This window comes from Chenopodium album, chromosome 10, assembly GCF_948465745.1.
Source record: "Chenopodium album chromosome 10, dcCheAlbu1.1, whole genome shotgun sequence".
In the NCBI taxonomy this organism is placed as follows: domain Eukaryota; kingdom Viridiplantae; phylum Streptophyta; class Magnoliopsida; order Caryophyllales; family Amaranthaceae; genus Chenopodium; species Chenopodium album.
This window is the reverse complement of record NC_137843.1, coordinates 55,362,344-55,388,496: the sequence shown is the minus strand read 5'-3', so window position 1 is coordinate 55,388,496 and position 26,153 is coordinate 55,362,344. Positions and strand designations below refer to the sequence as shown.

General features: G+C 32.6%; 1 protein-coding gene and 1 pseudogene across 1 annotated transcript; both read left to right on the top strand.

Moving 5' to 3' along the window:
* The first annotated feature begins 4,211 nt into the window (after positions 1-4,211).
* On the top strand, positions 4,212-5,319 carry LOC145564177 (ethylene-response factor C3 pseudogene; annotated as a pseudogene).
* Positions 5,320-24,675: 19,356 nt separating this feature from the next.
* Positions 24,676-26,094, top strand: LOC145565444 (uncharacterized). The gene has a single exon (XM_081625447.1). The coding sequence runs from the start codon at positions 24,676-24,678 to the stop codon at positions 26,092-26,094; it is 1,419 nt and encodes a 472-aa protein (XP_081481573.1).
* Positions 26,095-26,153: the final 59 nt, after the last annotated feature.

Genomic DNA, 26,153 nt, shown 5'->3' with positions numbered 1-26,153 from the left:
AGCCCTAAAATTTTAATTTAATTAGTAATACATCATTGTTCAATTAGTAATGTTTAATTAGATTTTACTTAGATTAATTGATTAATAATTATTAACATAAGCAAAAAATATCTTGAATGCACCGATTCATGCATTATATAGTCGCGACTCGTGAGTACACAAGAATATCCAGTTAATGTATACCCAACAACGATAAAGAAATGCGTACTACTAGTCTACTACGATCAATGTTAGATTCGCACCAAAAAAATGGCACTATTAAAATGGGTCGGGTCCGATTAGCAAGTAATGTGACACGCGGCAAAATCTAATTAGCTGAGCCGCCATAATTTTGTACTCTGCTAACGAATCCTCTATAATTCCGGATCGGCCATTACTAAATTCAGAAATCCACATAACCGCAACGTGAGTACAAAATATCATATTCGTCTTTGATTTACCGCATCATTTGTTTTTTAATCTATTACACCAGTACACCACTATATATATTTCAATTCATTTACTACCTCCGTTAAATATTATGTGTAACTTTGGAATATTTTATATCTCACAAATAATACCCCAAAATTGCACATAACATTTAACGGAGGTAGTATTTATTTTTATTGATTGTAATATTGTTTTTGAGAATCCAATGATACCGAGTAGTAAACATTATATTAATACATGTAATATTTGACTTTTAAAGTTTAACTTTAATTATTAATATCTCTTACGTCCTGTTCACTTCACCTTAAAAAAATAATATTAAGTAAAAATAATTTCAGTTCACCTAAAATTCAGTTTTCTTAAAAAAGAATTATAATAGAATATCAGTAAAAATCATTTCAGTTCAGCAAAAATAATTTCAATTTAGTAAAATTAATTTAATTTCAGTAAAAATAATTTAAATTTAGCAAATATAATTTTGTTTCAGTAAAAATAATTTTAGTTCAGCAAAAATAAGGTGAAATGAACATGGCCTTACTCCGTATATGAGAACAAAGCTAGTATTTGTATAAATGAAATTCATTATATTTAATTAAAAAAAAAATCATTACTCCATATTTTACTTATTGAACCTATCAAGCAAAAATATCCAACATATGCGTATTTTCTACCCTATCCATCCTCTGTAATGGTAGCAAACCAATTTGCATAAATTTTAAGAAAATATTAAATTTAATTTTTCAATCCTTTTTTAATAGAACCAATACAAGATATTGATTAAATAATAATTAAAAAAAAAAAGATTATGATTTATTACAAAGAATTAAACATGTACTCGTATCTAGGGATGAGCTGATGAGCATAAGAGGGTACCCGCCATGTTAAAAACCTACGCTTTCAGTTTCGATCCAATTTAGGGTACCTTTTTTTAAATATATTTTTTAAATATATTTTTTTGAAGGGTGGTAAGTTTACAACTTGCAAACACAACAAACCAAAAATAGTTGTTTTGCAAATTTAATAATACATATATTTATAATAATTATATTTATTTTTTATATTTTAATTTGGGCTTGAATTGAGGTATAATTTGGTCTTAAGTGATGCTTTTATTATTAGGTTATAGGGTACCTTATAGGTTCAGATTTCAAAAAATTAAGAGCTTGTACCGGAACCTGTTGGAACATGTTCTTCATTTTACTACCCAAAATCGAAACCTCTTATACAGATTCTGATTCCAAAACTTGTTAGAGCTGATTTCGGTTCAAAATGCCCTGATTTTTTGCTCACCCTTACTCATATCAATTTTTCAATATTACAACTTTAAAAATAAGTTTTTAAAAATCTAATTTGGTAAATGTGGCTAGATTTTCAAATACGAAACCTATACTAGAACTAGAATGATATGTACATGTAATAATTTATTTATATATACAATATACACTAACATAAAATAATCCCAAAATTTACTTGATGCATCACCCTTAACCACTATATTACAACTTCATAATTGGGACCAATATTATCATTATCATTTACTCTATTATTATAACACTATTTCACCAAAACATTTGTTATAATAGTAACATGTCATGCATCAAAATTATCATTCTTGCAACTTGCAATTCAGTAGAAGTATTATAATAAGAAACTTTATAAGAACATTACTGTTTCTAAAAACAAGTAATTAAAGATGTTTAGAAGCTACGAACAAAGAATAGAGGAGGAAAGGAGTATTCTAGAAGCTCGCCCGCCATTGGTGGGCGTGGGTCTAATCGTATTAGAATGCCTGTGGCCCGCTTCAAATATATCGTACCTTGACCAATGACCAGACGGCATGACCGTTAATTTTATTTATTCACACATTTTATTTTTGGCTTTTTGGTGTTAGGACTTAGGAGGAGATAGTCATATTTTTAATTTAGCTACCCTATCTTATAAAGCTATAATATTGGTCACTTTTGCTCTTTCAAACTTTACTTCAATATTGATCCCGGTATCGCATTATACATTTATACTTCATTAACGTTCGAATTTTACATATTAGCAAAAAAAGAGCCAAAGCTAATACTTGTATATAAATAGCATCAAAGTTAAATAATTGTGAGTATTTAGGAGCTAGTGAAATAATAATAATAATAATAATAATAATAATAATAATAATAATAATAATAATAATAATAATAATAATAATAATAATAATAATAATAATTGTTGTCGCCCATAAATAATGACAAACTTTTAAATAAATCGGATGTACAATAAATATTGTACATCCGTTATAAAGTTACCCCTAAAATAAGCAAAAGTTACCCTAATATGAATAAAAGTTATCATGATATAAATAAAAGTTACGAAGTATTTATGCTTTATTAATAAAAGTTACCAAAAAAATTGTAAAAGTGACTCTAAATTTGATAAAAAAGTGACCCCTGAGTATTACTGTACACCGGATGTATACAAAAGTTGTTCATAAATAATTAAAGAGTGGTTTCACTCCATTATTTGACTATATTGTCAATTGGGCTTATCTTAGCTCTAATTTCAATTCAATTCAATTTGTCTGTCTCAAATCCACTTTAATTAATACAATTAAATTTTGTTCAAATTCATTCAATTTATTATTTAGGCCATGATCTCTTTACTTAATTTACCTAAATTTAATAATTTTTTTTATGCTTGTTTTTACTAAAGTAAATTTATTTTCAAATAGAAATAAGATAACAATTACTGTAATAAACCTCTTAAATTAGGATTTTTTCTTCGCTGGTCAACTATTGGAATAACATGTTTATCCTAATTATATATGTAGTATATATCCCAAATTTCACAATGCATATCAAAGCTCCATTGTTTTAAACAATAATACTCGTAGTTTGATAGACAATCTAATGTATGATCAAATTCATATAATTAGTTATTGACTTGTTGCTAATGTTTCATACTTAAGCTAAACATATACTCGGTGCCACGTATTTAAATTGAAACGGAGGTAGCTTGTCAAATGTGTCCCATTAATAGAAGCATTGGTATCAAATTGATTAAATTTAACGTTGAACTTTAATTTTCTATCTTAACGTTATTTTATCACCATCCATAACACAAATTAAAATATACTAAACTCCCCTCACAACTTTATAGGTTTTGACCACCCAATAATCGATACAAAATTCTTGTAGCTTTAGGTAATAATCATGGCCTTAAGCTGGACCGTCTGAAAATATTAATTAATCAAACAATTATCCTAACCTACACATTAATTAATTAACTAATAAAAATCTTACAAATTGAGCTGGATTAATCTCTTAATTAATTCCTTCTTTTAACAAAAAGCGACCAGGAGCCGAGAATGATGAGAAAAGATAGAGTAACACTTTGTCAATAAAAAAATAAATAATAATAAAAAAAAATAAAAAATAAAAGTAAAATTAAATATATGAGAAATATACTACTACTAGATTGTAGGTGACGTCACTCAAATTACTCAGCTGCAAACTGATGACCTGGCCGCCACGAGTCATTTGACCCACGTGTATTTTTTGAATTTAACGAATTTGATTATGACCTATTTTAGTTACGGAGTATTAATAATATCTATTTTTATATTAACTTTCCAATTTCATCCCCCTTAACTATATTGTGTTTCATCATTATTGCTTGTATTATTTTCTTCATATATAAAAGGAAGTAGTGAGCCAAACTAATCCTTCATCACTTTCACATTTCACATCTTTCATTATATTACGAACAATTAAACAAGCTTACTTACTCGAAAACGGGAAAAAAAAAATAAAAAAAAAATGAACTCATCATCTTCAGAGTCTTCATCTTTTAAATCTTCATCTTCAGAATCGTTCTCATGGGAAGAATTTGATCTATCTAATGTTCTTCCCTTCATCGAGAACGATTCTGAAGATATGTTTTTGCTAGACATGTTGTCTAGCAATAACATACCAAATATTACGACCACGACCACGACCACGACCACGACATTGACCACGACCAATGGATTGCCAACTTCATCCTCCTGCTCGATGATTCGAGTCAAGGAGGAGGAAGTGACATCCTCAATGTCTAATACAATCAAAGAAGAGGCCGCGATTATTACCCCAGGTGAAAAATCATATAGAGGAGTAAGAAAAAGACCATGGGGTAAATATGCAGCTGAAATTAGGGATTCTACAAGAAATGGTGTAAGGGTTTGGTTAGGTACTTTTGATACACCTGAGGCAGCTGCTTTAGCTTATGATCAGGCCGCGCTTTCGACTCGTGGGACGCTGGCTGTACTTAATTTTCCGGTGGATGTAGTAAAGGATTCGCTTAAGGAGATGAACTATGAGTTTGGAAATGGGTGTTCTCCTGTTTTAGTGATGAAAAAAAGACTTTCTATTAGGAAAAATAAGTCTATGTGCAAGAAAAACAGAGTTAAAAGCAGGGGATCATCTTTGGAAAATAATGTGTTTGTTTTTGAAGATTTGGGTTCTGATTACTTGGAACAATTGTTAACTGCAAGTGAAACTATGCATTAGTACTTAATTAGTTAGATTGAGGTGATACTTTTCATCATTTACCTCTTAAATGAAAAGTATTCTTTTAATTTTGTGAATTTCTAGATTTTTTTATAAAAGAAGTTTTTCTTGTAATTTTTTTTTTTTTTTTTTTTGGAGTGGAGGATTTTGGATGAATTACATTATATCAATTCTTAAATTTTTTATTTGCATAACTTTTTTTTTTTCTCTTTCAAGTACATAGATCATAGATTTTGATATTGCCAATCTATTAGGATTTAGGATTATCTACTTACTATGATATCATAATATTAACTTTTTTTTTTTTTTTTTTTGAGAAAATATCATATTAACTTTTAATTTTGTATCTTAATGGTAAGTTTTAAGGCAGTATAAATCAGGTTCATTCAAAAATTATTTTATGAATCATTACTGTAAAGTTATCAAGTGGCAATAAAAGTCGAATAAATAAATATTTGAACATTATTGTTGAGTTGTTGACATTATCATGGCCTACCAATTGTCAGCTTGATAGTTGTGCATTTGTAGTTGAGATAATCGTCTTATTACTTCCTCTCTGTCCCTTTTTTTTTACACTATTAAACTTTTTACGGTTTTCGAGATGCGTGTTAAAACGTATATATCTCAAGATTTATAAGTGCAAAAATTATAAAAACTTGATATTAATAAAATATATAATTCGACGAATCTAACAAGATCCCACTTGACTATATTATCTCTTATACTAATGGAAATTTGCGGTCAAAGTTATTAAAAGTTGACTCAAAAATTAGTTATGGGGCAATAAAATAGGGATAGAAGGAGTATTTCTATATTTTTCTTGATTATATTCCCCCTCCATATTATAAACAATCCAATAGTAATAGGAAGTTATTGGAGGAGTGCAATCTAGTAGGGACTCCATCCTTCTCCAATTATCTTTAAGAATCTAATCATCTAAAATAATGAGGAGAGACAACTTGTAAATAGACATAAATCTGTTATATCCAATTTCATGCATGAAAACTGCAGACTCACAAGTCAGACAGCCCACAGAAGCTAATATAAATAAGCTTATTATAAAACTCTTACACATGATAATATGGCATTTTCAGCTACTTTTCATATATATGAGCACATGACCTATGCGCTAATTTTAAATCCTTTGTGATAATTTATACGAAGTGAAACACATTCGGAATTATTTGTCAGAATTATCAATTCCCAAATATAATAAACACAAGATAAGTAGACATCAATCATCATATGTAGAAATTGTCAAATTTTTAATCCCCTTTCTCTTCACCGGCAGTCTTTGTAATAAGAAGTTTGTAAAATGGCCTTAGGTTGTGTCAAAGGGCCAACTCGATCAATATAAAATCTAGTTGATGGTTGGAGTACTAGGCTGAGATTGAGTCGTCTTTAAGGATTGAAGTGTAGACGTAGCACAAGTAATTTTACTTATAGTACTAGATTACATAATTCACTTTGAAAGTGAGAAATGGATAAGATTAAACCTGTGACTTTCTTGACACGTTGGCTTCAAGCAACTTATCTAAAGGTATAAAATAATTGTTGGAGCCCCATGCGTGATCTGATAATATTGAAAAAAATCGAAGAATGGAAATACTTTCATAGACTTATAAGTTAGTTTTTTTTTTTTTTTTTTTTTTTTTTTTTTTTTTTTTTTTTTTTTTGCAAAAGACTTATAAGTTAGTTGCTATCTCTCCTCTTCTTGCATGTATGTGTATTTTATACTCATATGTAGTCTCAATATATATGGGATCTATAAGGTCTAGCACAGAGATGTACGATGTCAAAATTTGTGAAAGTATCGAAGTTAGGTCTAGCTCTTAGATAAACGGTTGAAAATGTTTTGAAAGGATTGAAGTTTTTAATAAGTCAAAGACTTTTTTCCACTTCTTGTTTAGATGTTCTAATCTGAATACCAAAAAAGAGAGGCTTCTATTTTCTCGATACATGTGGTCAATTTTAAAATGTATCTTTCTCTAGTGACAACTGACAAGTTAGAGTTTATTGTATGTGTGGTGTTTTATTTCCTTTTACTTAGCTTAGGTTGTAATCTTGTTTTTTAATTAATAGATCTCTTTGTCAAAAAAAAAAAAAAAAAAAAAAAAAACCTATTCCCAAGATATGCATACACACATGAACATGTACTGTGTTATTTTGATCATTGATTTAATTAAAAACTACTGGTATAATCTAGAGCCTAAAATTCTAAATAAATTTACCTATATATCGCGCTTTCTTCATAGTTCATATTCGCTTTATCTCAGTAAAAATAGCATGAAATAATTGTGTTATATAGAGCAGTATGCGAGCTATATGTCTATATGCTCTCTATTTAAACAGTGATTGTCTCAACTTGAAAAAAATTTAATTAAAGACAGAGGATCGGAAATACTTTATAGTGTTCATTTTTTTTTTCCTTTCACATGAAATTTTTTTTGTGGAGGCGGAAGCACCATGCTTGGTGCATCCGGTTTTCTTTAAAAAAAAAGGCGGAATGAACATTTAGTTGTTCAATAAAGGATATATAATTGTTTTGTAAAGAACATATAGCTATTTTATAAAGAACATCTAGTTTTATATGTTTTTTTTTGTAAATCTAAAGAACATTTGTAATATTAATAAAGAACATGATAATATTAAAAAACATTTTTCATATAGTAAATGTACGTTTGGTATAAATGATCATATATGTATATAAAAAAGTACATTTTACTGTATTATATTCTAATGAACATATATGTTATAATGTTGGTTACATGTTTAATGTACATTGTATTATTTGCATCATGTAAGTATATGAAAAAAGAACATTTTACTGTATTTTAATGTACATTGTATTATTTGAATCTACAACTTTTTCTAAAATTGTCTATTTGCTTGCTTTCTTCTTTCAAAATGTATTAATCGGTCGATCTTTTTCAAGAACTTCATTTTATTTCTCATTGCAACAACAAAATAACATCTAAATCACAATTAATTCCCAATAAAATCAAATATTACAATTTTCAATCAAATTTATAAAAAACAAACACTCAAACTCAAAATAAACAAGTATGAATGTCAAATAAACAAGTATGAATATCGAATTTGGTCTTACCTTTCGTTTTTATTTGTCATCTTGAACAATTTTGGACTCAAAATTTCGAATTTCTTGAAATTTTGCTCGAGGTTTGAGGAACTTAAATGGGTTTGAAGTTTTGTTTGGAGAGAGAAAGTGAACTTTTGGTAAAAAAATTTGAAATGATTTATAATTAATGTATGGTAAAAAAAAAAATTATAGTACTATTTATCTATTTCATTATACAAAAAAAATAATTATATTATTATACAAAAATAATATACAAAATTGTTGCACAAAAATCTGATGTACATTATAAATGAACACTATGTTCTTTTATATGCCCATGTACATTAGTATATACCTGCATGTTCATTCCGCCTTTTTGTACTTGGAGCGATGCACCATGCGGATTGTGCATTCGCCTCCACGAACCAAGCTTTGCAATTCCCATACTATGAAATTTCCTCTTTTGACACTTTTCAACTTGTTAGCTTTAGTTATACTTGGAATATAATTTTATTTAAAATAGTTTTACATAATTCATTAGTGATCGTTGGCCTGGCCAGACTTAGGGTCTGATCACATTTACTTAATTTCAGTTCAGTTCAGTTCAGTTCAATTCAGCTCCAATCAGTTCAGTTCAGTTCAGCTCTTAATTTTCCTCTCTCATAAAATATTCATTTCAGCTCAATTCAATTCAGTTCAGCTCCAATCAGTTTAGTTCAGTTCAGTTCAGCTCTAATCAGTTCAATTCAGTTCAGCCCAGTTCAGTAAATGTGAACAGGCCCTAGCCGGTTAGCCTCATATCATCAATATAAGCTTTTAGTTCTTTAATTTTATAGCTTAAAGACAAGCCAAACCCAAAAATGTATCAAATATATACCAGATAATAATTATAACAATAATATAATAGCTAAAAAATAAAATGATACCTGTGCAATGTTGTTTCCCAATTAATGACACAAACCTTTTTAAACAGGTCAAGTTGTTTAAACAAAACCAAAAAAACAATTTTTTATATTTAACGGTTATAATAATATATCTCTTTATACTAGCGAGTATTAAATATATTACATAAAATTAGAACGATTTAAAAATGCTAGCTAATAATACAAATTATTTTTAAAGATACATATATCATTTTCCTTTATTTAAAAGTGTAATTAATATAAATCGATAGGAAGTGGACCCGACAATATGTTGATGATGATTCATCATCTAGAAAACTAAAGTACTTCCTCCGTTTTCTTTTACTTGCAACACACCTTTTAAGCACGCAGTTTTAGGAGATGATTAGTGAGGGTAAACGAGCGATTTTATCAATATAATTTTTACACGAAAATTAGAATAGGGTTAAGTATCATTTGTAAAAATTATAGTGAAAAATTTGTCCGTTTACATTACATAAACCCGACCTCAAAACACGTGCCACAAGGCTGTGTTGCAAGTAAAAGAAAACAGAGGAAGTATATCATTGAAAGTTGATACATTAATTAATCTTCAAGTTCAAATGTTCAATGACCATGATTTTTTTTTCCCCTTTATATGGGTCAAATATCAAAACATTTAGCCGATTTAGAGGTTGGTCAGAATCACTCAGATCTTGTGATAAAAGTTTCATCCTTTAAAGAGTATCAAGCGTTGTTAATTTGTTATAGGAGTATAAGATTTTTTTTTTTTTTTTTTTCGTCTCTTTGTAAGAAATATAACTTTGGTACGTTGCGTATGGAATTTTTATTTTTGACAATTGCGTATGGAATTTGGTATCTGAATAAGGTTATCAAATGAGGTTGAATTTATTTACTAAAATTATTCAATTAGCAATTAATTAGCATCATATCAATCAGTTCAAACAGGGAATTATAAGACTTTTTTTTTTTTTTTTTTTTTTTTTTTTTTTTTTTTTTTTTTTTTTTTTTTTTTTTTTTTTTTATCTCTTTGTGTTGTTAATTCTTAAATTTGGGTCCATTAAGTAGCTCACTTATTATTGTTGCTCCCCTTTCGCTTGTAGATCGAATTGTAAGGCTTGTTAATTTAATTTGTTTCTTTGACATGAATAGTTAGTTGGCTTTGAAATCAATATTGACGAGTTTTGTACTTTAATTTTTCTGTCAATTTCTTACTGCATGCATGCAAAAAGTTAACTTCATTATGTCCATTTAGGATTTTTTTAACAATAACCATCAACAATTGTTGGTGTTTCACTAACAAACACCAACAGTTTTGTTTTGTTAGTTGTTTTTTTTTTTTTTTTTTAAATTTACCATTGAATTTTTTTACAAAACACTAAAACTTCCCGCCACACCTTGGTGGGAAATTTATCATTTTCATAAATTCAATGGCTACAATAAAATTGTGGCTATTGTAATTAGTTTTATCTTTAACCTTATATTTTTAATGATCAATCTTGCCCATTCATCCAATTGACTTCAATTTTGACCAAGAAATGGAGGAAAAAAAAAAGTCTCCTTGATTATGATTAAAACAAACTGTTTTTCAGTTTCTAAAACCAAAAAATTGAAACTTTGCCCCTTGCCATTGACGATTCTCCAATCTCCATTAAAAACCAACATCCACTTTTGGTTTATTAACAATAACTTTGCATCAAATTTATAAAAAAAAAAAAAATAATTGAATCAGCCTTTACCTCCATAATAGAAAATACTCCGGAAGAAAAAAAAAAGGGAGGAAAAAACAAAGATGAACATAAAGATATAAAAATTGTGAGATTTGTCTCTAATTTTCAAGAAACCAATCATTTGACGTTAAAGGTAATAAATCCATGAAAACATCAATTAAGATAGATCATTACTCTGTATAAGTTTAATTCTTCAACCAAATTTTCCAATATTAAAAAAGATGAAATTTTGTTATTTTATTTAATTTTCATTTTTTTGAATAGGTGTATTTTGAAGTCAACTAAATGGATGGATGTGATGAATTTTGGTAAATAAAGGGTTGATATTTACTCAATTACAATGGCCATAATTTTATTGTAGCCATTTGAAAACTGTCCCATAAAATGTAGGTGATAAATTTTAGAATTTTGGAAATAAGTAGGTGGTAATTTTTCAAAAAAATAAAAAAAAATAAAATAAAATGTTGGTGGTTATTACTAAAACACCAACAACTATTGGTGGTTATTGTAAAAAAAATCCATGCACTTTTATGTCAGTTGTTACACATATTGAGAAGCGGAAATCAACATTCACTTAAATCATACTTTCTCTGTTCTTTTGTACTTGATACACTTTGGCTTTTACGTTATTCACTAACCCTCCTTAGACTATATTTTGTGAATAATATATAAGGGAAATCATATTCACGTGAGATCTTTTTGAATTCGTTTCAATAATTACTATCATAATATATAACTTTTATAATTTTTACTTATTGAGAATTAAAGTTATTGATCGTTAAAATTTTATATTAAAAAGCGTGATAAAAGAAACAAATCAAGTAAAAAAGAACCGAGAAACTATATGATGAAAATCTAAAAAATGTTCAATAGCTCAATATTGTGTCATGGACCCATGGTATGGTATTTATTGTTTTACACAATTACGTATATTAGTTGTCGTAGACCTCGTAGTGATTTGTACTCTGTATTATTAATTTGTTATAAGTGAGAGTGAGGGATAGCTCAAGTGGTTAGAGCTTCCCTTTCAATTCCAAGAGACCCTGTGATCGATTGTCAGCCCTGCCCTTGTGGCTCTCTAAACACACACAAAAAAAAAAAAAAAAAAAAAAAAAAAAAAAAAAAAAAAAATTGTTATAAGTTGTGTTTGGTGTATTAACATCGTTTATATTCTTCCTTCCTTTTATCAATACCAATACGTTTTTTCCCCCTTTATAAGTCAAACTCATGCATTACACAACATTGAAAACTAGAATTTGTTACAAAATTAAATTTTTCTAAGCATATATCTCAAGAAATTTTATACGGAGTATAATTTACTTTATTTAACTTAGATATTTATATATTTCCTCAACTAAAATTATATTTTTCCCAACTTATCTTATCTCAATGTAACTTGATTGATTACATTTTTTTGAACTTTGCTTCTCTCTTTTGAAGGAGGATTTGCCTTTTTATTTAATAGATTGTTGTAGAACATGTTGTTTTATGGGTAAAGATTGATGCGAAATCGAAAAAGAGATTAATCTTTTGATTACAACAAGATGAATCAGTTGAAAATTTTCTTCGTGGCTACAACAGATCGATAGACCTCCTCGTCGAAGAAGTCTGTAAATCGGCGTAATGTGAAAGAGGGTATAAAAAAAGTACTCAATTTACAACAATGATCGTAACTTTATAGAAAGGATGTTTTTATTTGATTCAATTGTCATGTATTTGTTTGATATAAATCCCTTTGTAGATCTTGTATGACTTTTTATTTATCAATCAATCATTGTTCCAAAAAAAAAAAAAAAAAAAAAAAAAAAAAAAAATCAATTATAACGATTGGTAGTCTTGGAAGTTAGGGAGTACTGTAGTAGGGAAGAATAGTAATCATTAAAATTCGAAATGCAATTTAATTGCTGCGATGAAGTATTGACAAAAATGTCTCTGTTGAATAGTCAAGAAAATGAGAGTACATACAGTACTACTGGCTACATACTACATAGTAATATTAATATTAACGTAGTACTGTAATAGTAGACATTAGACAAGTAGTTTGCAATTTGCAAATAATTTGCAAGAACATCATCGCTGTAGACAAACTCAAAATGTCTCATGTCTGTCACTTATTAATGATAAAGATGGTCTTATTATAATGTGGAAAAAAAGAAATACGAGTTTGGCTTGTTTTGGTGCTACTTTTGGTTGCTTGCAAAGTTTCCATTCATAAATAGTGGCTTCTGGCTTGAGTCTGTTTTGAAAATGGGCAATAACTTTTGTTGGTACTCCGATCCCTCCGTTCCTTATGTGTTGAATCTTGCGCTTAAGGAAGGATATATAGTGAGAAAATTTGGTCACTAAATATATATATATTTTTTTTTTGATTCATATGAGCTACAAGGGCGGGTACAACGGGGGGCGAGGGGAATTCCAGCATATGCTGGGGGTAAGGATCGATCCCGTAACCTCGAGGTTACGAAATGGAAGTGCTACCATCAGGCCAACTCCACATCCTTTGGTCACTAAATATATAAATAGTACAAAAGTCATAAGAAGTAGAAAATTTTTGATGTTTGTAGGCGGTTTCTTTAGCAATTCGAGTTAACTAATATAAAGAAGATCAAGGTTAGTGTAGTAGAATCTTAGACAACAAAACATTGTACATGTGTACTGTGATATTATTTGATTGGCAAAAGCATAAATGTCAAATCTTAGGTCTCATCTCTAGGCATTTAGATAAATAAAAACTTTTCCTTCAAAAAAAAAAAATAATAAAATAAAAACTTCTCATGTTCAACTAACGATATTTTTCAATTTCTTAAAAATGTATTTATATATGTAACGGAGCATAAATTCTTATTGAGTACAAAATATTATGTACAAAATGTTATGTCTTAGTGCCTGTTCACTTCAGCTTAATTTCAATTCAGTTCAGTTTAGCTCTATTCAGTCCAGTTTAATTCAGTTCAGCTCTAATCAGTTCAGTTCAATTCAGCTCCTAATTTTCTTCTCTCATAAAATATTCATTTTAGATCAGTTCAGTTCAGCTCCAATCAGTTCAGTAAATGTAAATAGGCCTTTATGCTCAATCCCAAATGAACTCTAAGTGTTTATTTATTATTTACAGCTTATCTATAAATTCCAAATTAAGGATGAAATTTTTTGCTATGTATATCCATAAATATATGTAGGCACATCAATGAAACACATTTGTTAGGGCCGCCACTAGCTTACAATTGAGGTCGGTTTGGACTCGTTAATTTTGACTCATATGATTGAATTGAGATCTAAGCGTTGAGAGGTTTAGCAATTATATTATCGGAAACTATACCTATTTAGTATAGTTTCAAGCCCCACGTGTTAGGCTGCTCATCGTAATAGTTCTCAACCAGGTAAGTGGCTAAGTGAGCCGTATCAAATCATTAATCTCTCGAGGTTAACCCTAGCTATCAAATTCAAGCCGGCCTTGCTGAATAAAAATATAGAGATTTTAATAATATTTATTAGGTACATTGCAAAGAATACAAGTGATGACTCTGAATCGACACCCGTTAAGTCTATCCAGCTCCGCAAAATAGCGCTTGATTTAGAGTAGAGGGGAGAGGTAAGAGAATCCCCCTACTCCCAAATAAATGTAGTTATGTTGGTAATGATCGAACTCATGATCTCAAAGTTACAAGGTTAATTCCGATCTCCAACAATTTCACCAAGCTAACTGATAGAGTTATGAGAAAGAAAATGTTGGAAAGATTGAGGTACAAATTCTAAATGAACCTGGTTCACACTAATTTATTGTGGACCATTAATATTATAGAAACTATGGTTGATTTATTAATAAAAAAAAAGTCACTATAATAAAAATAAGGTCACTATGTTGAAAAAAAAGTCATTTTGGTAATATATAGGCTACAAGAGGTTAATTTTTTGATGAAATATTTTATATACCGGTCAATATGAATAATAAAGGTCACTATGTTAAAATTAGGGTCATAACGTCGTATTCAAGTTCACTATAATATTAAATGTTATATAAGTTTTAATAAAGGTTACTATGTTAAAAATAAGGTTACTATGTTAAATATAAGGGTCACTATGTTCAATATAATGTCAGTTACGTGTATATAAATCTCGGATCCACAATAATATTATTGTGGACCAGGTTCACGCAAGTCTTTTTGAGATTGATGAATATACAAGAGTATTTATAGTACAAGATTAGAACATTAAACATATCAAAGTATGATTAGATACAATATATGACTAGATACATTAGCTAATTATAAGGAATATACTTTGACTATCAAAGTTAAAGAGTAAATCAAGAGATTTACATAGTCTAAACAATAACCGATAATGATAATGATGATATAATCATCTTTATCCTTTATACTAACTTGGTTAGAAGTACATAATATTGATAGAATCATAGTTAAAGTTTGTAATGTGATAATTGATTATATGACTCCGGCCTAGAATCAAAATTGTGGAATACTCGTACGAATTGGAGTATACCATATATAGTTTTTGGATTGTCAATAAGAATTCAAATTTGAATTTTTTTTTATATATTTTTTTTTAAATATCAAAAAATATTCAGTTGATAAATTTATTTACTCACGTTTAATTTTCTAATGCGCAAATTCATCCAATAATATATTTGATTACCAATAAACAAAAATTATTAAAAGTTGATATTTTGAAAGCATACAAAGATAACAAGATCTCATACTACTATATTTTTTCATTACCTATAAATCACAAAATTTATATGATTAAAGGAAAGTGTGTGTACAAGATTACACAGTAAAAATTACTGGTGATACTTTTTTTTTTTTTTTTTTTTTTTTTTTTTTTTTTTTTGTGTGTGTGCGCGCGCGAGAGAGAGAGAGAATGGCAAAGCAATTAGGGACTTAACATAGTTAACAATTAATTAAGGGCATATTCACATTTACTGAATTGAACTGATTGGAGCTAAAATGAATATTTTATGACAGAAGGAAATTAAAAGCTGAACTGAACTGAACTGAAATTAAGCTGAAGTGACCAGGCCCTAAATCATAAGGTTATTGCACATGTTATACATTTCTAACTAGTAATAATATGTAAAGTAACAATAATGACAATTGACAAAAGCATAAAAGTTTTGTAAAATTAAAACAACATTTGTAGAAAAAACAACTATTTACACTTATTATTTCACAATTAATGTTACTACGTACTATTATTTCCCTAAAAAAAATAAAAATACTACTTGTCTACGTATACTAGTCTACTATTTATGCATAAAGTTGAGAATGCGATGGTTGAGAATGTTGTCATGAAAGCTGAACGCATGAGTTACTGTCATATGAAGAACAATAGGAAGAGGATGTACATACATATCGAATCGTTAGGTCTGCATTGGAGCTAATGTCTTTTTCAATTTACTCGTGAATAAGCTCGATTAGTGAAATCTTAATCTCAAGAAAGGAATGAGTCAAAATCAAGCAACGAATTTCAGCCACACTTGTCTTGCCAATGTTTATGAACAACTTGTTTAAATCCATGTTTACACAGTCCATATGATAAACTAGGGAAAATATTGGAGAAAACGGTTTAACCTTTGTATTGATAATACTCACATATATATACACAATACATAACTTGCCTAAAACTCCTAACAAGATAAACTTAACATAAATACAATATTAACAAATATAACCAAACCGACTCTAATACTCCCCCTCAAGTTGGAGCATGCAAATCGCGAATGCCCAACTTGCGCAAGAGAAAACCAAACTGCTGACGTCCAAGAGCCTTGGTAAGAATATCTGCCAACTGATGACCTGTCGGAACATATGAGGTAGAAATATTACCGTTTATCAACTCATCACGAACAAAATGACAGTCTACCTCAATATGCTTCGTACGTTCATGAAACACCGGATTCTTAGCAATATGCAAAGCCGACTGATTATCACAAAACAACTGCATAGGCTTTGAATGTTTAACACCAAGAACAAACAACAACATTTTCAACCATTTCAACTCACGAGAAGTGAGAGACATAGACCTGTATTCGGCTTTAGAAGAGGATGTGGCTACAGTAGGTTGTTTCTTAGTCTTCTAAGAAACAGGGGAACGACCTAAGAAAACAAAATAACCTAACAAGGAACGCCGACTCAACGGGCACGCCGCCCAATCACTATCACAAAACGCCGTCAAGCGTAAATCTGTCGTAGGTCGCAACAAAATACCTTGTCCCGGACTACCCTTAAGATAGCGCAAGACACGAATGGCCGCATCCCAATGAGAAACCTGTGGAACACTCAAAAACTGTGCCAAAACATGCACTGAATAACTCAACTCTGGTCGAGTGACCGACAAGTAAACCAAACGACCAACCAAACGACGATACTGTTCCGGATGAGCAAACGGCTCACCGGAAGCATGTGCAAGACGATGATTCTGCTCCATCGGAGTATCAATGGGTTTACAACCCAACATTCCTGCCTCAGTCAAAATATCTAGAGCATATTTTCGTTGAGAAAGAAAGATGCCCTCGGGACTCCGAGCAACCTCAATGCCTAAGAAATACTTAAGCAAACCCAAATCCTTCATATAGAAGCATTTGCTCAAATAGGCTTTAAATCGAATAATGGCATCATGAGAGGAGCCTGCAATGATCAAGTCATCGACATATACAAGAACATGCAAAGAGACACTACCCTGTATATAGCTAAATAGAGAGTAATCAGCATATGAGTTTTAAACCCAAAACCTCGCAGAGCACTTGACAGTTTTGCAACCCACTGTCTCGGGGCTTGTTTCAAGCCGTATAAAGATTTCTCCAACCTGCAAACTTTGCCAGGTGTCGGAGTACCGTACCCTGGAGGTAATTGCATATATACTTCTTCATCCAAATCACCATGAAGAAAAGCATTATGAACATCCATTTGATGTAACTCCCAATTCAAAGATACTGCAACAGACAACAAAACACGTACCGTGTTCATCTTTGCAACTGGAGCGAACGTCTCATTATAATCAACACCTTCAACCTGACGGTTGCCACGGACAACCAAACGAGCCTTGAGACGTTCTACCTTTGACTTGTCTGTGTACTTGATTTTGTACACCCAACCACAACCAATAGCCCTCTTGCCTGGAGGAAGATCCACAATGGTCCATGTGCCATTGCGTTCTAGAGCATCAATCTCATCTTGCATAGCCTTACGCCAACCGACATCTTTAACCGCCTCTTTGAATGAAGACGGTTCCTTTCCCTTAGTAATTGTCACCTAAAAACACCTGTGTCTATTAGAAAAACGATTATATTCAACATGAAAAGCTATAGGGAAAGGTTTACCTGAGGAATGTGATTGAGGAGGGACAACAGTTGATGTAGAGGGGTCTATATTTTCAGTAATGATAGTATGAGTGACATAATTCTGATGCCACGAAGGAGGCCGTTTTTCACGTTGACCACGACCCAAATTATCCGACGAACTCCCCCTCAAATCCGGATTATTAGAAAAATTTTCACTGTCCAATTCACGCTCAAGAACTACCCCCGAACTGATTCCAGCGGGCTGGTTAGTGCCTCGCTGCTGTTGTTCAAGCGCCTAGCCAGCGGGCGCTGGATGCCCTACTGCCGTATCTGCAGCGTGGGAGGGGCTGGTGGCAGACCGCTCCGCAGCCTGGTTGCGGCTGGGCGACTGCTCCCGCTGCCCGGTTGCGGGGTGCACTGTTTCGGCCGCGGCTCCTTCCCTTTGTACACCATTATGTGTCCCCAAAAAAACATCATCATCATCCCATACCGGGGGATTTGCAAAGTATCGTTCCCACAAAAGTCTTCGCTCATCCGGAAGAGATTCGAGATACGGAAATTTATCCTCAAAAAACTGAACATCTCGACTTACAAAGAATTCATTCGTCTCTAAATCATAAAGACGCCAACCCTTCTTACCATGAGGATAACCAATAAAAATACATTTTCTGGAACGAGAATCAAACTTATCTTTAATCCGGGGACGATTCACAGCATAAGCAAGACAACCAAAAACTCGCAAACTATCGTATGAAGGTGTTTAACCGAATAAAAGCTCATGAGGAGTTTTACCTTTCAAAATTGGAGTCGGTGTGCGATTAATGAGATGCACCGCAGTCATAACACACTCGCCCCAAAAATACTTAGGCAACTTTGCCCGAAACCGAAGATCTCGTGCCACATTTAAAATGTGACGATATTTACGCTCAACTCTGCCATTCTGTTGAGCCGTGTCAACACATGACGTTTGATGCAAAATGCCTTTCTTAGCAAAGAAAGAACCCAAACTGAGAAACTCCTGACCATTATCACTGCGAACCACCTTGACCTTACGGCCAAATTGAGTCTTAGCCATAGCACAAAACTCATGAACCAACTGGGAAGCTTCATATTTACCAACCATTAAGAACACCCAAGTAGAACGCGAAAAATCATCAACAATGGTAAGAAAATACCGAGCATCGAAACTAGACAAAATCTTATTCGGACCCCAAATATCACAATGAATCAAATCGAATATACCAGATGCTCTATTCGTACTCAGAGGAAAAGAGTTGCGGGGTTGCTTCCCCATAAAACAAATAGCACAATCAAACGCACAACCAGAAACACTACTATGATCATGAGTACTACTAGAAACTCCCGGAAGAGAACTAACCACTTGCATCGACGGATGACCAAGACGTTTGTGCCATAACAAACTTGCATTTGAAATCACCACTTTGTTTGCCTGAGGATTCCGAGCACGAACCGGACGAAAAATATAGACCCCATCACACTGCTCCCCCGCTCCAATCAGGTTCCTCAAACTGCGGTCCTGAATAATGCATAGCTTGTCAGTGAACATAACAGAATAAGTTTGTTTTTCTAACAACTGAGACACAGACAACAAGTTGCATTTAAGAGCAGGAACATAAAGAACATTATCAAGAGTTAAATTATTAGACGGAATAACTCTCCCTTCTTTTGTAGCAGTAGTGCTCTTCCCATTAGGCAAACCAACAGGAGAGGAGATATCAGATAAACATGTAAATAAATCAATATTACCAGACATATGATTTGAAGGTCCAGTATCAATGAGCCAATCGACAGAATTATAGGTGCGAAGAGACGAAGAACTCGAGCTCTGAACGACAGATAGAAGTTCCTTCCATTGCTCATCGGTGATAGTAGGAACACTCCTACGATCTACGTCAGTAAGACGCTCAAATATACGGTTAGATTGAGCTCCCATCGAAAGAGAACACCAAACAGCTCAATATAACCACCAAAGATCACCAATAGAGAGCACCAAGACCAAATAAACCACCAAAGATCACCAAACCGCACCAAAAATAACCAAAACACACCAACTAGCTCAACAACACACCAAGAGACGAGCTATAGGACCACAACCAAAAACTATAATACACTGTGCAACACAAAGGCCACCGAAATTGCACAAACCAAGAAAAAGAGCAATAAACCAAGAAAACCCAAGAAAAAGGAAATATAAATTCCCAACTTGCTCCCACAAAGAATGAGAACAAAAATATAAAAAGGAGGAAAGCCACGTAACAAACTATGCTTATCCTCAATAGCACTAGCTACTTCTTAATTAAATAAGAAAAATAGCAAAAAAACCAACCTCAAGGCCGAAAAATAAACTGAGCTATATAAATAGAGCACAATCGAACCTTGCAACGCTGCCAACGCAACCAACAAAATAAGATCAGCCACCAACCAAACCTTGCAGCACACACCACACGACTCACCACACTACCACACGAGCAGCACACGGCAGCAATATCTACCACACAACAAGAGCACGGCAGCACCACACACGCAGCACCGCACCACACAACCACACGCTACACGGCACGCACCACGCACCACAAAGCAGCAACACAAACTACACAGCAGCACCGCGACACCGCAGCACCACACTTCGCACACCACAATACACAAACTGCAGCGCACACACAAACTCGATCAAAAATACGTGATCGTGCAGCACCCTAGACGAGCACCACACCACGCACTCACAAACAAGAAGTACACCAAGAAAACCGAACAAGAATTAGTGTTTGTGAGCCCTAATTTTAACCAAAACAAACAAATTCGAAACCAAATTGATTTCGTAAAAAAAATCAGAAAATTGAAGCCCTAATCTCACAAATTTGCGGAATAGATAATTAAGCGGAAGAACAAACCAAGATCGAAAATTTCTCTAGAAATTAGAGAGGCCTGATACCATGATAAACTAGGGAAAATATTGGAGAAAACGGCTTAACCTTTGTATTGATAATACTCACATATATATACACAATACATAACTTGCCTAAAACAACTAACAAGATAAACTTAACATAAATACAATATTAACAAATATAACCAAACCGACTCTAATACCATAACTTGTTTGAACTCATTCAAACTTGATAAATGGTGAATTATTAAATACGTAGTAAATAACTGACTTAGACCATTTATCTCTTCCTTCAATTTGGCTCAAAATAATTAAATTAATAATGATGCTGGGTGGACCAACGAACAAATTATGACATTTAGATAACATGATTTTGAGCTTAAATTAAATAAGAAATTTATATCACGTTATTTGAGCTCAAGCTAGTGTTTGTTCTTCGAAGCTTAAAAAGACAATGTTTTATGAAAACTAGTAGGAAAGTTTATCAATTGGATCTAGTTAAACATCAGATGTTATTTTGAATGGTCATTTTTTTTTTTTTTGAAAGAGAATGGTCATCCATAGTTAAATACGAGTAACTCTTTGTCATTGAAAAAAAAAACCAAGAAAGTATTCAAACAATGATTTAATGATGAGTAGTTGAGTACAATGACATACGTACTAATGAACTAGTTGTGAAAGTAAAGATGGTACTGGGTCGGGCCTGGCCGAAGCTCAACATGGCCCAACACAAAAAATGCACGACACAACATGGTATTATGCGTGTGGGATGTGGGCCGCCTTTATTTGGGAGAATCATGATAAGGCACGGCACGACTAGGCTTGGCATGACAAAGCATGTTAAAATCAATGCAATTTTGCTTAGGCATGCAAGTTCAGCATGGCCCGACACGATAGCACGTGGGCTTGCATAGAAAAATTCGGGTCGGCACGGCACGAAACTCGTGGGCCGAGTTATGGGTCGGACCTAACTATCCCCAAAGCACGTGAGTCTAGCACGAGACACAAACCGGCACAGTCCACAGCCATCTTTATGTGAAAATAGTTTGTAACGGGGGCATGGAATGATGGAGACAAAAGATTGTTAACATTTCACGGTGGTAGTGGTGGTCGAAGCGAGTGAAGGTGTGGTGCGGTTGTGGCCGTATGATTGAGGAAGGCGGTTATTAGGTACGTACATATAACGTGTATTTGTCGCTAGCATTGTGTTTCATAATGGCATAAGTTGTACGGAGTACTACAAGGAATGAAGCAATATAGGTAGGTAAAAAAAATGAACGAAAAGAGTGGGATAAAAAAAATTATACAAGGTATTTTTGTAAAAAAAAAAAAAAAAAAGCATGTCTAGATAAAATGGACTATATTCAATATTGGAAGAATATTTTTTTTATTAAGAAACTTCCTTGAGTAGAAAACCATAAGAGCACTGGTCAAAAAGAAAATCATAAGAGCAACTCTAATGATAAGCTAATTGTCAATTTAGCTTGTCATGCAACATAAACTTTAAAACTAATTGTCAATTTCGCTAATTTGAACTCCAATGACTAGCTAGGAGCTTACTATTTAAATAACCCCAATTCCTTAAATAACCTTTTTTTTTTATATTTCAATTTATTTATTCTACTTTGGCAAGTTTTGTTTTTTTTTTTTTTTTTTGTTGTTGTTGTTGTTGTTGTTGTTGTTGCTGCTTAGTCAAGCTAATTGCAATTTTAAGCTCCAATGGGCAATGGTCAAGCTAGTAAATAGGGATTACTTAAAATTACAAGCAAGTTCCTAACTACAACCAAAAAAAGGAAGAAGAGATTATTTTTTTAGTCCGCATTTTCTAATTTAACCATTGCACAAGGGCGGATCTGGAATTTATTTATAGACCGGGCCGAAGTTATAAAGTATTTCAATTAATAAAGCCATAAAGAAATATGAGTATAAGAAGTCCACACGAAAAAAAAAGTGCAAATAAGGGGAATTGAACCCTTGACCTTCCCAATTCCTACATCTATACATCAAGTAACTAACCAACTGCAAAACTTACATATTTTACACAAGATTTTTTATTTATATGTATCAAAATCTGGGCATGGGAGGGGGGGGGGGGGGGGGGAGGCCAAGGCCCGGGTAGGCCCCCCCTAGATCCGCCTATGCCTTTGCATGATTGCATTTTTTACTCGCATAATTTTTAAAATATATTTTTTGGTGTTATATAATTTATATTATATTATGCATGTTCATCTTTCAAACAAAAAAATAAAAAATTATAGATTTTCAAATGACATTCAATAAAGGATTTTTTTGTGAAAAACTATCTTATATACTTCAAATTTTGTTAAAAATTACCTTATAAAAAAATGTTGTAACAAACTACTGTATAAAAACTAAATGTTGTAAGTTGCTATCATGTGCTTGATTTAACAATGAAAAAGCAGGAGATTTAGGGGTTATATGGGGGGTTTTGGAGAAATTGGGTGGGAAAAGGAGAAAAAATGATTGAAAATGGGTCATTAAAATTAAGTCCCTAATTTAATGCAATAATCTGACAAAAGATAGTTTCTTATAACATTTAGTGCTTTGTAAGGTATTTCTTACAACATCTAAGTTTTATAAGGTAATTTCTTACAACGTTTTTTTAATTAAGTGTTTTTCACAAAAACTGTAATGTATAAGGTGTAGTTTTTCACAAAAAACCCATCAATAAATCTAAAATAATTACTCTGTACTCGTATTTGGGTTAAAAACAAAGTCAGAGTACATAAATTCTTTGAATTAAATACAAGCATTTTTTTTCCCTTTCTTTAAACATCATTGCAACATTTATTACTTAATCAATGGAATCATAAAACCTATTGATACTACTCCCTCGTTCACTTAATTAGATGCCTACGTCTCTTTATTATTTGAGTAATAAATGCTAGAAATAGGCATCTAATAAAGGGGCGGAGGGAGTATGTATTATTTTCTCCTGGAAAAAAAGTGTAATGGCCAAATCAAAATTAAAAAGCAAGGATAACCCATCTAGGTGGTTAAAACTCTTATGTCGGGTTTCAGATTCTAGAATCGTTACTCCGTATCATTACTTGCTTGCTCTCTAAACATCAAATAGAATGAAAACCAAAAAAAATAAAAATAAAAAATAAAAAAAATAAAAAAATAAAAAATAGGATGTACCCCATAATATTTTCCGTGACAACAATTAATAAAAATAATGTAGCTTTTTTTTTTTTTTTTAGTTGTAGGCCAAAAAAGCCCAAAATTCACCTTCACAAACCCTAAAATTAAATCCCCTAAAGCCCTAATAATTTAATACGGAGTACTTGGTACTAATATTTTGTAAATTTCATAAAGCCAAAAACCTAGTCCTTGCTTCCCAAGGAATCACCACGTACACCTTCATTATAAATAAAACTCTAATCCTCTCATTTTTTTCATTATTAATCTTTTCATCCAAAAATTAAATCTTTTCACAAAATAATGTCTTCTGGTTTGTTAGGTCCCCCGGAACTCAAATCCACCATCCATGCCACCCCAATTTCCGCCCAACCAACCACCCATTCTCCGTCGTCGAATCAAACGAAAACTCTTTCTTACCTCTCCTCAGACAACCCATGTCTAGATTTCTTCCACGTGGTTCAAGACACCACCCCCTCAGATCTAATCCGACGGCTACTATTCTCTTGGCAAAATTCACCTTTAACAACCCTTAAACTCATTTGCAATTTAAGAGGTGTTAGAGGCACGGGTAAAAACATTAAAGAAGGGTTTTACGCGGCCGTGCTATGGCTCCATCAAAACCACCCTAAAACCCTAGCAATGAACGCGGGCGTATTCGCCAGCTTCGGGTCTCTTAAAGACCTCCTCGAGATCCTGTTCAGGATTCTCGAGGGGGTCGATGTGAGGAAGAGGATGAAGGATGAGTGGGAGTCAAAGAAGCCAGCTTTCTTCGCGCAACGGTACACGAAGAAGGCCACGGCTGAGGATGATCTTAAAAAGGCTAAGGTGTTAAAAGCTGAGAAAAAGGCTAATAAGGCGAAAAAGGCGATTGATCGGTATAATCATGACCCTGAGTATAGGTTTTTGTATGATTGTATATGTGATGTGTTTGCCAATCTTTTGAAAACGGACATGAAATTGTTAAAACAGGGAGATTATGAAGATATTAGTTTAGCCGCGAAGTGGTGTCCTTCGTTGGATTCATCCTACGACGAGTATTTATTGATTTGTGAGAGCATTGCGAGGAAGGTGTTTCCTCGCGAGGAGTATAAAGAGTATGATGGTGTAGAGGAGGCGCATTATGCTTATAGGGTTCGGACTCGATTGAGGAAGGAAGTATTAGTCCCTCTTCGAAAAGCCCTCGAGTTACCTGAGGTTTACATGTGTGCTAAAAGATGGAGGGACATTCCTTATGATAGAGTCGCTTCTACGGCTATGAATCTAGGGAAGAAGGTCTTCTTAAAGCGCAATAGGGATGGATTTGAGGAGTATCTAACCGATGTTAAGGAGGGTGATGTGACGATTTCTGCTGGTTCTTTGCTTCCTCATGAGATCGTTTCGAGTTTATATGACTCGGAGAAGGAGCTTAATGAGGTCGCGGAGCTTCAATGGAAGAGGATGGTGGATGACTTAGACAAGCAAGGGAAATTGATAAATTGTAGTGCATTGGCTAATAACATAGCCGGGGATGCTTGTATTGGGCTAATGTTGTTGGTTTCGGAGTTAACGAGTGAGCCGTGGAAGGGGAAGGTTATTACATGCGGTGAAGATCCTGAATTTCACAACATTGAGGGTGATAAACTTGCTGAAAAGGTTGTGTCAATCCAAGATATGTTGTGTGAAAGTAGGGTAGATTTAGAGAAAGTGTTTGATAAAATTTTGGAGTTCACTGTTGAGAAGAATCTGAGTGAAGATCAGATGTTAAGAAGGTTGTTTGTTTTCATTGATGAAGAGTTTGAGAAGGTGTCTGCTCATCCTTGGGAAACCGAGTATGCCAGGATCAAGACGAAGTTTCTTGATCGAGGGTTTGAGAAAGTCCCGGAGATGGTATTTTGGAATTTGAAGGGCTCATTGGCTGTTCCTGTGAGATGTGATGTGCCTGGGATGGCGGTTGTTAGCGGCCTTTCGAAGAATCTGCTGACCTTGTTCTTGGATGATGGAGGTGTTTTGACTCCTGAGAGTGTAATGAATGCTGCTATCTCTAGCCCTGAGTATGATCAACTCGTTGTTCATGATTGATCTTTGTATTGTTTATCATGAATGCTAAGTAATATTTGTAACCATGGTTCTTTGAAAAT

Excerpts from the sequence above, each read along its gene's own strand:
- LOC145565444 (XM_081625447.1), top strand. The coding sequence starts at position 24,676 with ATGAACGCGGGCGTATTCGCCAGCTTCGGGTCTCTTAAAGACCTCCTC.